Genomic DNA, 16,279 nt, shown 5'->3' on the forward strand with positions numbered 1-16,279 from the left:
ATTATGTTTAGTTTTATTCCTGTATCATGACTCTGACACTAAGAGGTGTGGTGGTGGGCATCATCAGTTAGTGTTGCCAAACCTCTCCAGGATGAACTTTATCACCAAAATAAATGGGGGAGACTCTTGATAATGTCCTAGATCAGAGTAATGAAAATCAGAATTTCTCATTTGAAGAAGAATGTAGTAAGAGTTGCAGTCATCCTGGACAACAAGAATAGGTTTTTCATGACACGTCACATTGTAGACTCTTTTAGGAATGACAGTTAAGTACATAGCAGTTCCCATTCTTTAGGCATATTTAAATTTGTTCTGTTCTCCTCTCCTTAACTCTGGGGTTGGTGTACTCACAGTATTCTTATTTTTTTTCTTCAGTTCTTTAATTTCCAGAAAACAGTAAAAAAATACTCTTTAAAAGAAAAGACAAAAGCTAAGTAATTTGAAATGTCAGGTTTTTATTTTGGTGTAGGTGTTCTTTGTCTCCGGAGCTTAGCTATTGCAGTGATTTACATTATATAAACCAGCTATTGTTTGTTTTCTGCTGACACTTTGCTGCTCCTTTAAGTTGTCCTTTTTGATAACAAGCTTTGCTCATCATGTGCAAAAGATTGATCCAAACCAGGTGGTGCTGTAAACTCAGATCCTGTTTTCTGTTGCAGCTTCATTGTGTATTTTGACAAATCCTTCAAGTATAAGGGAAAAAGGTGATAAATATAAGTTCTAAATCTCATGACAAAATAGGATTTTTCTTATCTGCTAATGAAAATTTTTAATCTAATATAAAAATTATCTTGACACAATGCCAGTGCCATAAAACAGAGTGTATTCTCTGTGAGGTAAGTATTAATTATTTTTTTTTCAGTTTAAAAACAGATGTTTAATATCATGCGTCTTATGGTGGCCATTAATTATTAATAATTAAATTGTCACTATTCTATCTTTTTTTTTCTTACAAACCCCAAGAAAAAAAGAATTAAAATACTTCTAAAAATGCTGCTAAAATACTAAAAACTTCTAAAATACTTCTGAAACATTGCTTAAGGTAAGGGCATTAGAATGCTACTTCAGGTGGCTGCTCGTCCCACTGAAGGTTGGGAGGAGAAAACCATAGGCAAACAGAAACATTGGGCTAAAATTATTTCTGGCATGTGTCTGTGCAGCTGCTTTGAGTGTCTTCAAACTGTTCTGGTAAGTGTGCGAAGTATGGCAAACCTTGGAAAACTACATACAGCTGCAGAGCATTATGACGTAGGTATGTCAAGGCAGAAACCAGCTCTGAGCAGTGCTGGAAGACAGACCTCAACTGAGTCAGCAGTGGAGAGTGGAAAAAGAAGCTTCTTCACTTCTGGATCCATTCTAATGCTGTTTTAGCTGGGCTGTCTTAGGTCACAGTTGAGAATAGTAGTAATACAAGGCATTAAGAGTGGAAAGGTTTTTACAGCCCTTCTAGTCAAGGTTCCTGACTACCAAGACTAAGAGGATCCTCCAGCTATTGTCACAGTATCCATATCTGCTTAATAAAGCTGGGATTTTTTAATCAGTTAAAGTTGCAGCTTTCCAGTATCTGAAGGGGCCCTACAAGGGTGCTGGGAGAGGACTTTTTACAAGAGCCTGTAGTGATAGGACAAGGGGTAATGGGTATAAATTGAAATCAGGGCGGTTTAGATTAGATATCAGGAAGAAATTCTTCCCAGAGAGGGTGGGGAGGCACTGGAACAGGTTGCCCAGAGAAGCTGTGGATGCCCCATCCCTGGAAGTGTTCAAGGCCAGGCTGGATGAGGCTTTGAGCAACCTGGTCTAGTGGAAGGTGTCCCTGCCCATGGCAGGGGGGTTGGAACTGGATGGTCTTTAAGGTCCCTTCCAACACTAACCATTCTATGATTCTATGATTCTTATTTACTTATATTTTTAACCAGGAGACTTTTTCTGTGTCTCACATCACGTATATGTTTAATGCAAGTACTGTCATATTTGTTCATTAAAACATGTATTATTTAGAAGCTGACAAGTAGCAATGAGAGACAGAATTCCTCTTTACAGGATATTCCAGTCTACCCGTTAAACAGGAAAGCGTGTGTTCTTAGCTTTACCAAGAGGTACTTACAAAATAGATGAGTCTGGCTCCTATGCAAGCCATTACAATCTGGCATGAAGTGGTGTGCTTATAAATATTTCTAGAACACAGGGTCATCAGTATCTCTTGTATAAATACATGTTTAGACACATAATAACCCATTAAAAATGTCTTGGTGAAGAAAATAATTTTTGTCTGGCTTCTGAGTGAAAATCATAGTTCAACGATTTCAGTTACCTTTCAGGACTTGAAAGGGAAATTGCCCAAGGCCTCCAGAACTGCATGAAAAGGTTATAATGAGGTACAAATATTTGTGAAGCAATGCATTTATTTAGAATATGGACAGATTTTCAGCTCATCTGGACCTCGAGATGAGTTGTATTTCTTAGAGCAAGCTTTTTCTGTTCCAGGCACTTGCCTCTTGTTTTTTCTGTCCTCGTGACTTTCCAGGATACAGGGAAGATAACCCATATAACAGGTTTGTGATTTCTTTTTTTCTTTTTATAAAGTTTGCCCAAAGCAGACATCTGAAGAAATGTCTTCCAATCGTGATTCGAGCCTTACTAATGCACCGGTGCAAAGCAAGCTAGTATCTTCCTTCCAGCAGCACACAAAGAAAGCACTTAAGCAGGTAAGCTTGTATTGACTAATAATCAATTGGCTTCCCTTTAGCATTTGTGTCAGTCTTATACAAATAAGATCTCAGCAGAATTTCAAGGCGTTTCTAAGGATCTAGTGCTTTGTTTAGTGGTGTATTGCTGGGTGGTTTTTCTTCTTTTTATTTACTGATGGTGCAGTCCTGATATTTATTGTGAGTTTGATGGTTTTTTAAGTGCTTTTCAAGTAAGCAAAGTTGCTTATATTATCACATCCCTGCTTTTCCAATGTAAGCATTTGTGCTGGAAATTTTATGAGGCTTAAAATAATAAAAAAAAAAAGGTATTTTGAAAGAAATTCTGCAGATAGGTAAGAAACTGGGTATATTTGCTGTTCAGTTTTTCTTTTTTGTCTGTTAAGTAATTTTTCTTTTATATTGTGTTTGACACTACAGCATACAAGAGGGGTATTTTTTGTTTTTTTGAATAACATGATTTGGATGATTTAGGTTGCATAATAAGTAGTAAAGCTTGGCAACAGTAAGTGAGTATTGAAGTCAGACATTAACTGAAAGCATAACAGTGTGAAAATTATTTTCCAACAGTGCCAAATCATTTCAGTTTACAGCCGGGCAAATGAAAAACTAAAAAAATTGTAATTCAAAAATAATTATCATCTCCTCTCAATTTTAACATATACGAATTGTTTTAGTCTTACAAAGACATAACAAAATGAAAGACAACTTTTCTGAAGTGCTAGCATAATGAGATGATGTTGTTTTAATTTTTTCTCATGACTGCTCTCTTACACTTAACAGAGGTCTAGTATTTCATGGCCTAGTTTATTGCAGAGTTGTTGATTTAGGCTTAAGTTAAGCAAAGTCTGTCTACATCTCATTCTGGACACACACAAGTATTTGTGCTTAGTTTTTCATGTGTTTGGGTTTAAATCCACTAAAATTAATAGACCTTTATCATTCACATAAGGTTATCTTGTACTTACAGGCTTGAGGACTGGAAAGGATTGTTAGATTGGGGTCTCACACCCGTTTGGTTGGGAACACTGAGCAGTGGGCACAATGCAGCTCACTGACTGTGTGGATAGTTGTGAAAAGGATACATTTTTTGAAAACCGTTCTCTACAGATCTTTTGTGATATGTCAACTCTCGTAGGGGTAGAGGGAGTGGGTAAAGGGAAAGGAGGGGGAAAATATGTGGCAAAGCCACAAATGTTTGAACTTATATAACTGTTTAAACTCTACCACTTGTCACTTAGCAGATGTATAGCATTGAGAAGAATTTTTTTTAAAAGGGCACACTAATCAGTATAGCTTAATTCATATAAAAAGTCATAACATTGTTGGAAATATTCGAAAACATTCCCTAAGGCAGTAGAGTTAGAGCAGCATGAGAAAGTTAAGTAATCAATAAAAAGAAATCAGTTTTAATTAAGTTGATGGTAATTAGATTCTGTACTTCAGAGTATGAGAGAATTACGACAGCTGTCAGTAAAATGTTTTCTCTATGTACAACATTAGTCAAACGGGCATTTGTATTGTGGAATAGTAGACGGTTTTTGCTTTGTTTTCTCTAAAGTTTCAGGTGTTGGCTACTGCCATATACATGCTGCAGATTTAATTTAATTTAATATTGTAGCAGAGGTGAATAAACTTTAATAATGATTTTATGTATAAAATTGCTGTTGGCAATTTATTCTTTCACTTTCCAATTATTCTATTGGTTTTATGGATACATAATACCTAAAATTTGTACAAAGAAGAACCTGTAGTACGTTTGAATACACAAGAAACTTTGGGCACTTGTATGCAATACTCCTCCAACTGACACCAACTTACTGCTTCCGTGGAAAAATAAGAGAGTATGAGCCATCATTGTGCTCTCAGCAAGATGTTTATACTATATAAACAGACATATACTGTATATATGTCAGTGGGTCTTCCCTAGCTATTGTTTTTTTTCTGTTACTAAACACTCTTCTCAGAATGAAAAACTTCAAGATAGTCTTTCAAACAGTATTCTGTTCAATTTATTTAAAAACAATGGGTTCTTCACATTAACTTGATCTTATGCGTATTTGTTTTGTAATCCATTAAAATTAAAGTGAGAGGGAAGTTGATAATGTGCAGTACTACTTAAAGATCTGAGCTAGAATTAGAAGATTTTCTCCACTGTTTATCTACTTATTAACCACTCTAGTCATATGTAATTCTCTTTAAGGTATTATATGCTGAATTTACATATTATTTGATTTGTAATGAATTCTGGGGATATATTCCTGGGTTTAGATTGGAAAGAACAATCTCACATTTCCTTGGTAAACAGGTTGCATTTTAGGATGTTCTCATGAATCAAATTAGTCACAACACTGCCTTTCTTGAGTTATGCAGGAGCTTGGAGGAAAAAGCTTCTTTCTGAGCCCTGGCTCTTGGTCTTGATTTCTCTCAGGCAGTGGTGGATCTGAGGTACTTTGCAGGGGCTAAGGAAGTTTGCAGTTGCAGCGGACTCTGTGTGGACTGTCACAGTTCAGACCTTATCTCCTCACCTTTCAAAGGCTGGGCTGCTATTTTGGTCTGAAAACTTTCTAGCTTCACCATCTTCCGTAGTGTCCTTGTTGGGAGAAAGGTTTTGAGTATTTTACTGCTGCGTGTGTTTCATGCTGTCTCTTTACTTTTGAGGGAGTTTCAGTTTTGATCTTCTATAGTATCTGAGTGTAATGTCCAACAAAAATAGTTCCCATTCATGAGGGTTTAGACAAATGAGTCTATGGTGTAGAGCTGCTTTTTATGCTTGGCTTTCTGATGGCAGATTTGACAGGTTTCTGTTTCCCTTTTGCTGATGGAAGTGCTTGGGTATGTGTGCCCAGCTGTTGCTGATCCACTACCTTTGAAAGGAAGGTTTATGGCATGCTGTCATGTGCTGAGTTCCAATCAGTACTGATCAGTTCCATACTGACTCAGTTCCATACCGATTTACCTCGTTTTCACACTCGAGAATTTTGGCATACAGACTCAAGTAAGGACCTCTTCCTGGGAAAGTGCTGAACTACATCTGCATCTGCTAGCAGTGGTGCATGGTCACACTACTGTGTGAATTATTCTTGCTTGGACAAGGCTAACTCAAGTATGAACATCAAGTCATGGTGTAGTATCTACCATGCTCCTCTCTGGTTCAGTTTCTGTTCCATTGACTTGAGGTGATACTTTTTATGGAAGTCTTCGTTCTGTACAGATTTGTCTGTATCTATCAAGATGTTCTTGGAACATTCCTCAGAAGAAACAATCATACCTGCAAACTGGCCTCATGTAGGTAACACTGAGCATGTGTGAATATCCAGGACATTGAGGTGGTGTTAGTGTCTGTTGGACTCTGATAGCCAAGTTTAAGAGCACCCTGTCCACCAGTGTACCGGTTGTTTCCTGGGGCAGTATCAAGAGAGGATAAAGAACTTGAAGATGCACTATAACGATGTCTGGGATGATAGTAGACCTCTCAGACATGGAAGAAAATCCTGCCTCACTTTTGGCACTTTGGAATCAGCACCAAGAAGGGTACCCATAAATTTTCTGTTGGGAGAAGAGAAGGATACTCCATTCAGACTCAGGATCTGAATACAGACCAGGACATGTCTGAGACTGTGCTGGGCATCCAGATCTCTTTGTAGAGACAGAAACTCCAGAGACAGCAGCCAAGTGGGTTTGGGAGGAGAGAAGCTCAGGAAATAAGGGAATCTACACAAGGTATGTTACTGCCATGGTTTGTTTTCTTTTTAACTTTGGGCTTTGTCTGCATGCTTGGTGGCTGGGTTCATATATGTGCCACTATTTTTTCAAAAAGTGGGTAGATGCAGTTTTTTCATCCATATGATCTGTTTTTACAGTCAAAGTGGCAGCTCCACACCCTTTTTTTACAAGTGGATGCTCTCAGGCCCCAAGCAGTAAGAGCGCTATGGGGAAGTTATGGTTCGGCTCATGTGTTGCTTCTAAATTATAAGAAGTTAGACCTGTACAGCTCCAAATAACATTTCAGGCTGACTTTTCTAGCACAGTTGTAATTATTATTAGAAACCAGCCTACAATCTGAAGCAACAAGAGACTAAATTTCAGAGCAGAATAGTGAACAGTATAATTTAGCCCTAATTTACCCAAATTCACAGGACTAGTTTATCAAGATTTCTTTGTTTGTTTTTTTTTAAGGACTCGGGTGTCCAAGTGCCTAGGTTGCACTGAAGGTAGAATCCTGATCTCCCTTGATGCTGGTGTGGATTTGCTTTCCTGTCTTCAGCTCAGGCACACTGCTTGTCTTGCTTTGAGATAAGAACAAAAGCAAACTCACTAGTTTTGCTCCCTCCACACTCATTCTGTTAGGACTTCTTTCGTTAACTACAGCCAGATGCAGATTATCTTGAAGCATTTTGCTGTCTGTAGAAAGTAATCCAGTATGAGTGTCTCTGTGACGTCTATCCTTTGACTCATTTGAGCAACTACTCACTCACACGTTCTGATATAAGCCTGATATATTTGCCTGCCCTCCTTTCCCTTCCTTGCCCCAGAGGAACAAAGGTGACTGAGGAGATCATTATGATTATGTCCTTATAACGTAGAATTGAGTGCAGGGTGTCTTCCTGAAAGACTCTGAAAATCCACTGTGAACTGAGAGGTATTTTTTGTACTGAATTCCTTGATGTAAAGTATTTGCTGCAGTTTCTCAGTGTTGCTGTTAACCATCTTCCTATGTTTCATTTCAGATGCTACAAATTTACCAAGGCCACAGTTGGAGAATTCTGGCTCCCTAGCTGAAGCTTTTGATCAGATGTCTGGCAACATAAATGATGATTCTTGACAAATTTTCCTGTCAACAAATGGAAAACAAGGAAAAACATGTTGCTTTTTGACTTCTAGAGAGACATGGGAAGGGACAGTGGAATTTACAAATTGCATTCAGGAAAGTGGAATTTTGAAGATAAACTAAACTGATTTTCTGATTGCCAAGACAAGTCTAGGGAAGAGGACAGAGAAACTATGGCAGGGAGACTGCGTAATGGGGAAAAGAAGCTGGAAGAGCAGGAGTTCCAGCAGGAGCTGTTCAGGGAGTACATGCATTGCCCGAAGGCAGGCTGCACGGTATGTCCCTCTAAAGGTCCCTATGCATGGGCAGCGGGTACCGGCTGCCCAACACAGTGCTTTGGTAAGACGCAAGACAATGTTTATGAGACTTTCTTCTGGGTCATCCCCATGGTCCTCAGCCTTTACCTGTGATGGAAAGAAAGGGACAGGAATCCACAGAATCCCTGTATTCTTCTTGTACTGCTTTTTAATAACTAGCTCTCAGTTGTTGGGTCAATTCTGCTTGTTTATTTTTCCTTTAGGGTTGTTTGCATATCATGCTTTTTGCAGTGCATGTTTTCTGTTTTAATAAATGTATTTTCCAGAATTTCTTAATCTGAGAAATAACTAAGAAAAATTTCAAAGCAACTTTGGAACAGTACCATGTTGAAGCATGATTTTGGCCTCTCTACCTCACCGTAGGGCAGTCTCCCTCACTTAAAATATGTCCTGGTACTGACATTACCTTTGGTTAACTCTACCAGTACTACATAATGGAATGTCCTTCCCAAACATAGGTCAGAAGCACTGTCTTTGTTCTGTTCTGTAGATGCGGTTGCTTGTCCCAAAGTCTCAGACAATCAAACTGATGATAGTGGCCTAGTTCTAAGCATTGCACATGTCTGATAATGTTTTTCTTCAAGTAACCTGGGGAACTATTTAAGATGGATTGGTCATTGCTGCTATATTAATGACAGATATTGTCACCAGAGCTGAGAGTCCCAGTCAAGTTTTTTCCAACGATGTTACATGATTTTTTAACCAATTATGTTACATGATATAGTGGCAGTGGGTGTCTAAGTGAATATCTTTTTCTGAGCCGTAGGAAGAGAATGACTTTTGATTTGAATAGTTTATAACATGAAATTATACCCAGGTGAAAATGAATCATACCTTGATTTTGAAGTGCATCCTAGAAACAGTTGGCCTTATCTGGGAAAGACAGGAGTTGGAACACCTCACAACTCTTCAGAGCTCTAGGAAGCCTCCTACAAAATACTGACAAGCAGTTATCTACCAGTGCTCTTCCAGGAGCTGTTGGTTAGGTCACCAGAAGGCTGGGTGCTCAGGGTGTGTGTGCTTGCGGCAGAACCCAGGCTGAAACAGGGTGTGTGGCAGAAGGGCATTACCCTGTAACTGCTTACATTGGTGCAACATAAACTGAGGTAGGCATTTCTGTGAGAGGTAACATGACAAGATTTTTTTATCTGGAGAATAGTGGTCTAGCCCTGAAGCCCCCACAGAATGCTCTGGACCCTGTGCAGAGTATGTTTGCAAACGTGACCTAATGGAAAACGTTAATTACTGGTTTAAGATTTTGTATTGACATTGCTGTCGTTATTTTAGTTTGGTTTTGAACTGCTTTCTACAGACTGTTTCCTTACCTATACACGCTTTGTTGTGCTAAGAAACAGATTTCCCCATAAAACACTTCTCAGCTGATAAATATTATTAGTTTACCACTACACAGGCAATTAAAAAAAAAACCAAACCCCAAACTCTTCTCTGTGTCACTGAGCCAATGCATATGCCATTATCATTCCCATTCACATGCAAGTCAGAACAGACCTTGAACACATCACGTGTTTTTTTGTCTTCTTGTTTCTGTGGTTGAGAAAACAACAAATATGTTTACTTTGCAGTCTGTTATGATTTGCAGCAACTGTATCTGTGAAGGCATTGTTGTAATCCTTTAGAAGATAGTCCTGGCTCGCAGATGTACAGGCACGCATGTAAATACACACATCTCTCCGTCTCTGCACCGTGAATGTACAAGAACGTTAGTTCGCTGTTGGTTAGCATGCAGATGAATGTTCAGGTGTTAATGTAGTTGTACATAAGGACCCTGACCACTACTGGGACCTAAATAACAAGTACGCAGCAAGGAATTAATTTTGTTCTAACTACAGGTAAGAGTGTCACAGGGTAGGAGGATGCCATAGGACAACAATAGGTGCTTATTTGACAAGTTATTAGCAGAGTTTGAAAATAAACCCTAGGTCTCCCAACTTCCAGCCTGATGTTCTACCGCTACCCTGCATCTCCACATGATCTGCTGTGTGCCCTTGGACCAATACTGTTATGTTTGGTGTACAAGACCGGTTGGAATGAATTTACTGCATGCTTCGGAAATGGCACTTAGTAGCTGTTTCCATAAGACATCTTTATTATTGTTTTAATCTTATGTTTGTGTGCTTATAACTGAGTAATTTTATTTTATGTTTAAAATGGGAAGAAGTGGCATCCTGAAAATAATACGTTTATTCTTCATGATTTGTGATCCTTACTGTTTTAACTGCTCTGTGTATCCATGAAACAAGTTGCCACTGAGAAATTTTCATTTAATAGAGACATGGTCTTTAAAGGCTGTCTTAATTGTACTAATAAAATGAGGACGAGAGAGAGGACAAAGACTGATGGCGTTAACTGAATCAGTGATCAACTATAAGTCTGTATCATCTTTGCCAATTTGGGATCCATGACCATGATGTATAGTTGTTATTTATTTTGTTCAGTAGACTTTTTCTCAGTATATCACAGCTTATGTTTTTCACATGGCAGAACGGAAGAATCCCATAGCTTTACATTTCTGATCCATAATGTGTGAAATTTCAAAGGTTATATGTTTCATGATGCAAGTTTCAGAATGTAGACTTGACATTTATGGAACAAATAGAAATCTGGGATGATGTTGCTCATTGCAACCAAGTGTTACACATCTTTGTTGTTAATAACCTAATTTTTAACATTCTCAGCATGTCATGCATTTAAGCTCAAATGAAAGTGGTTTTCTGCATTAATGGTTTGTCTGTATGCTACATTTTTTCATTCTGAGTTTAAAAGATGTGAGAAAGAAAAATAATAAAAAAATACCCGGAGCAGCAGTAAAATCAGAGCAGAGAGCTTGACATTCTGCTTCTGGTGCTGTTTTGGCGATGTATTTTTCCCCTCTCTCCAGTTACCTTTTAGTGTATATTGTTTCCTTTCATTCCTGATTCAAAGACAACTTTATTAGTTTTTACTGAAGAGAGTCAACCATTTTGTCACATGGGTGAAGAAGTCTTTCCTGTGTTAAGATCAACTAAATATGAAATTACTATTCTTAAGAACAGATAATGGCATTCACGAACACGCTGCTCTATACCAGCGGGGACATAAACTCCCTGAAAAAAGAGCAGGAGACTTGCTCTTGTCACCTCTTCATAAAAAACTGCTTGGAATTAGATCATTGTTACTTGCATGGTGTTTTTCCTTTGCCATCTATCTTCAGCGTTTGTGTTTTCTTGATACTCATCTTTGAATGTTATTTTGAGTTCTTTGGATGAAAATTGATTGAGAGGTTACTTAAAAATTTTGGCAATAAAAATAATTTCGTTAAGCAAATTAAGTATGCCAAGTCCTGTATAATGACCATGGCAGTGTTATTCAACAGATGGTCACAGGTTCATTTTTATGAATGGGAATATTGAGAATTCTCCATACTCATTATGTACAAGAGATTCACAGATGTCCTTTGCAAATCTGCTTGCGAAAGGTGGGATGTAAGTACTACATTTTGGTGGTGATTTTAAAAGAGCTTCTAATGTTTAATTTGTAGACCATATGAACTTCCATTTTCTTTCTCTCCTTTTTTATTTATGTGCTGCACCGACAGGATAGTAGCAGTGTTTTATGGAATACTTCAATAGTGATCAGTTCTAGGAATTTACATCTTGCAGCTTTTTTTAACTCAAGCTTTTAGCATAAACTGATTGAATACATTTGAAATGTAAACATAGAGTCTCATTAAAGAAAATTTGGTTAACGTAAGACAATGTATGTCCTATATATATTTCTCTTTTACTTTTCATAGTAAAAGTGACACCTTATCATTTGGGAGAATCATCAGCTATTTGTTGCAGATCTGTAGGAAGCCCAGCTAGGGGGTTACATATCTCTAAATATGGATGAGATGCAAAAGGCTGTGCTGGTAAAAGATGCCAATGTAGTTTGTGTTAGTTACTGGTTTTGTATCTGCAGGGAGATCTGGAACCATTTTTCTTTCAAATAAGTTACAAATTTTCTGATTTTCTTCAGTGCTGGTTGCAGATTTGACTCATCCACTTTGTGTTTATTCCTTTCATCGGAAGACCCCAGACTAAAGATTTCTTTGGTCCTGGTGACTAAGAAAGCTCTGAATTAGCTTGGTGTACTAAAAGCTCAATACGGCAAAGCATTTGGTGTATGTTTCATTTTGAGTAATCCCATTGACTTCCCGGCTAGAGTAGAATTAATCTTGGGATACAAGCTTCTTGTCTTACCCTACAGTAGTCTTGTATCCTAAAATTAATATCCCTCAGGCTAAGTGTAGAGGAGTTATATATTCGTCCTCAGCAGAGAGTGTCCTTGGTTTATACTTAACTCCTTCTGGTGTTCGGCTTTACTAGTAGCTGCACAGCAGTCAGCCATTTCTCCCTCTGCTGGGGTGCTCCTAGCATTGTCTTGCAAAGACTTGTCTATCCAGAATTTCATACCCTGCAGATGTAAATTCAGAAGAGAATTTAACACAGAAGTGTGATTAGCTGTGAATAACATGTCCCACTAAAAGGGATGACTGGGCCAAATCTCAGCCAACTCTTTACCTTGCAAATCAAATTTTAATTATTTACTTGATATTTTGGTACCCTCCTTCCTTTCCTCCTATCTTTCATTTGACAAATTAAAAAGTTGAGAAGCATAAGGAAGATTATTCATCTACTCTCTGGGCACAGTGTAATCTGGGCACAGCGTAATTCATTGGCCCTTCATGTTAATACTTTGACTTTGATGTCCACATGGTTTTAATTTTATGTTCCAATCTACAACCTGTCTTTCAGGTGTACACATGTGTGTAGCTTTACTGTCAGCCTGAGTCATCCCATACAGACTGATTTCCAAACTTAGCTATTGGCCCTGTGTGGTGATCGGTTCCTTATGTTGTGAAACTGGATGGATGAGATGGGTGAGGGACTGGCAGTGAAACAATGAACATTAAGGGGAAAAAGCAACCCTGAAAAGCAAATGTGTGTCAAAGAGAAATGGTGTCTTTAAGGTTTGTGCTTGATCCTCACATGCTGAGGTGCTTAGCCCGTAGCTCAGACGTGGGCTATGCCTCAAAGTAGCTCTGGTAGCAGCATTTGCTGTCTCCCAGCTGTGTTTCACACTGATGGCTCTGAGTGTCTGGGGAGTGCTAGGATGAGCCACACTGTCTTGCACTAATGCTCTGTGACCATGGGGTGGCCTGTGCTTCTTGGAAGTGCCAGCTCAGTTGCATAAATGTATGCTAAAGGTCCGCAAGTGGCCTTCCTGTAGGATGAAAGCAGGTAAGTGGTGAGCCTGACAAAGATTGGGTGCTGCTGCCCTCGCTCCAGCAGCGCCCGTGTCACCTAAGGTGTGCGAACACTGACTGCCTGTCATTGACGGAGGGTACACTGCTGTTACCTTCTCGTTCATGGGAGTTCAGTCTAAAGCGTTGAAAATCAACGGTGAGGCTTTACAAAAAATACCTTTGCCACGGTGACTGTATAAATCATTTAAATGGTATTTCCTTCTGGATGCTGGCAACAAGGCTACAGTCCTTGGTAGAGGTGGAAATTACCTTGAAAGGTCAGGAGGAGACTGGAGGAGAACACGGGGTGTCATTTGGGCTCTTAGGCATTTGTCTAGGAAGAATGACACTGAGGATGGATATTTCTTCTCTTTGCTCATTATCAGGCAAATCAGGCTATGGGGCACAAGAATACAAAATTTGGGTTGTGGTTATAGTGGTATGCTGTTAGCGCAGAAGTTGCCTGTCTTTTTACTTAATTTTTGGTGGACTGTTTGTTACTGTCTCAGTGGTATTACTGTTAAATAAGGAACCACCTTAGCTTGTCAGGACTGGGCTCTGAGGGTCATATTTGGAATTTTGAGGAATTTTTGAGAAATGTTAACATTTTGGAATTTTCTCTTTACAAGTCTGGATGTGCTTGCTCAATACCAATATGAATGTTCTGTCTCAAAAACATGTGAAGTATAGGCTGTTTTCATGGCTTTCCACTTGCTTCTTCGGTTCAGTGCAGATCTGACCAGCTTCCTCTCTTTGTTTGATTTCAAGTGTTTTAATTTGCTTTTTATTGCGCAGTGCTTATGTGTCTTTCAAGAAGTGTACTATAAAAGGGGTTAATCGATGAAATAGCTTTTGTGTGGCTCGGTGTATTTTATGTTGTGTAGTGTGTTATTTAGAGGAATAGAGTGATATTGATTCTTTCTTCCCCCCACACCCCCCCGAGATTTTTTTTTAAATTATTTTATTATTTCTTTAGCTATGTGAACATTTTGGAAAGATATTACAGATTAATTGAAGTTGCAAACTTAAACCTTATAAGGCATCAGTCATTCATGCTCATAAACCTACAAGAATCATTAATATCGAATATGATCCTTGTTGATATAGTATTACTTTCATAAATCCCCCCCAAGATCATAACACAAATCACAGTTATAAAAAGAAACTGACAGTCAGATTGGAGAGAAATAGGCAGGAGGATAGGAGAGATCTGTATTAAGCCCAGCCCATTCTGATTTATTTCAGAATTTTAAGGTTTGCAAATGGATTAATTGGCAAGTATTCATATTTGTTTATTGTAATATCTTTTGACTCAGTTATCATTTTCCATATAAAACAGTCTGACAGGTATTTGCTATTTCTAATCTTTAAATATTTTGTATTACATTATCAACCCTGTATTCAATCCATTTATGAAACACAAAGCACTCCCATTTGTAGAGATTTGTTCTTGTATCATTTTCCCCCAGATTTGCCAGAACACCATCATGTTCGTGTTCTGAAGGTTAATGCCCAAAGTCAAGCAGACAGAAGCCAAGTGCTGCAAGATTTCCAAGATTAGGACTGATTCCCTTCACAAAAATAAATGATTCCTGCCATGTTCAGTGATTTTGTGCAGCACTACTCACGGCTGAGTGAGTGCATCAATACTGTAGTCCTTACATGCTGTACATACTGATGACACTCTGTGTTAACTTGATTGACTGAGCAGTATACTGGAGAGGATGCACCTGCGAGAGATGTGCAGACATATATTTTTATTCTGGTTTTGAAACATTTATTTTACATCTTTTTTACTTGGAAGTCTTAGTTTCACATTTCATGGGTTATCATGTTGTGCTGTTAAGGTAGAGCAAACAGTTATGTGCTTCTTTGTTGTCAAAACTGTATTGGAAAATGATCTAAGGTGCATCTTCTTTCTCTTTATAACCAAAAGCCTGATTTTATATTTTAAAGGAAAATGACATAAAGGGGACGAGTGTGAAGTCTGGCAAGTCAGTAGCTATGTAAATTATGCTTATTTTAAGAGATTCAGTTTAATGGTAGAGAAATGTCTCATGTAATTCACTTATAAGCATTATTTTTTGTTACATTTTTATGTTTTGTTATCGTTTTTGTAGGCTTTAAGACAACAGCAGAAAAGAAGAAATGGAGTCTCAATGATGGTAAACAAGACTGTTCCTCGTGTTGTTTTGACACCATTAAAGGTGTCTGATGAGCAGTCGGATTCACCTTCAGGTAAATAGCTAAAGGAGCGTTTGAACGATCAGCTCTAGTCACAGAGCCTTCCTCTGAATCAGCTGTGTAGCATACAGAATTTGGAACTGCTGAAATAATATTTCCACTTGGTGGCTTTGTTTAACGTCTTTATTTCCTTATCAAATCTGGTGTCTCAAGGATGGAGCTTTTTCTTTAATAAAGAACTGAAGGCACACAGTAAAATGACAATTGGTGATAGCAGCAGCTTTAAAGGAATGCAAAGTAACATTTTGTTTGGCTCTGGAACTCTAATGGAGGACCACATGCTGGCATTCGATGCCATAAAAAGGGAGGGGGGTGGGAGGCAAGCTTCTCTGTGAATGTGAGTTTGTGTCTCAATTCTGCATTGCAATATTCTGATCCTTTTGTTAGCTTTTCTTCATCTGGTGCCATGCTTAGCACTGCAGCATAACCTTGACCTTTAGTTCTGGTGGTTAAGTTGTTTCATTTTAAGAGATTTCTATGTCTGTGTTTAACACAAACTGACAATTGTATTTCCAGGCATATGTCTTCCGTAAATGTTTCTTCACAAAGAAATTATCTTTTTTCACCTTTAGATTGCTTTACTGCCCCGTAACTTGAGGTTAAAATATTGTTAAAGGTATCTCTTGGGCATTATAGGAAAACGTTATTTTTATTAGATCAGTGAACATTTTTATTGACTGCAGTGTTCCATAAACTTTAGTTTTCAGCACTTAATTGATTTATTGAGCTTTTACTTCCATTTCCTCTGACGATGAGGAATCGTATTGAGACCAGAAAGGTGTATTGTCTTTCAGCAAGTAGATGTCAATTATTTTAAACCCTATTTTTGGTTTGTTTACAGTGTAGGGGGTGCTGGGGGGATTGTTGGTACATGTGCATTAATATCATGTTGGGG

General features: G+C 38.3%; 1 protein-coding gene across 1 annotated transcript in view; it reads left to right on the forward strand.

Moving 5' to 3' along the window:
* Window positions 1–16,279, forward strand: part of ASXL3 (additional sex combs like transcriptional regulator 3) — a 98,395-nt gene that overhangs the window by 39,769 nt on the left and 42,347 nt on the right. The window contains exons 5-6 of the mRNA XM_010146818.1: window positions 2,584–2,705; window positions 15,261–15,378. Of these exons, the coding sequence (XP_010145120.1) occupies window positions 2,584–2,705; window positions 15,261–15,378 (240 nt within the window). The remainder of the gene's footprint in view (window positions 1–2,583; window positions 2,706–15,260; window positions 15,379–16,279) is intronic.

The sequence above is a fragment of the Eurypyga helias genome, unplaced genomic scaffold (assembly GCF_000690775.1).
Source record: "Eurypyga helias isolate BGI_N326 unplaced genomic scaffold, ASM69077v1 scaffold21422, whole genome shotgun sequence".
NCBI classification, from domain to species: Eukaryota; Metazoa; Chordata; class Aves; order Eurypygiformes; family Eurypygidae; genus Eurypyga; species Eurypyga helias.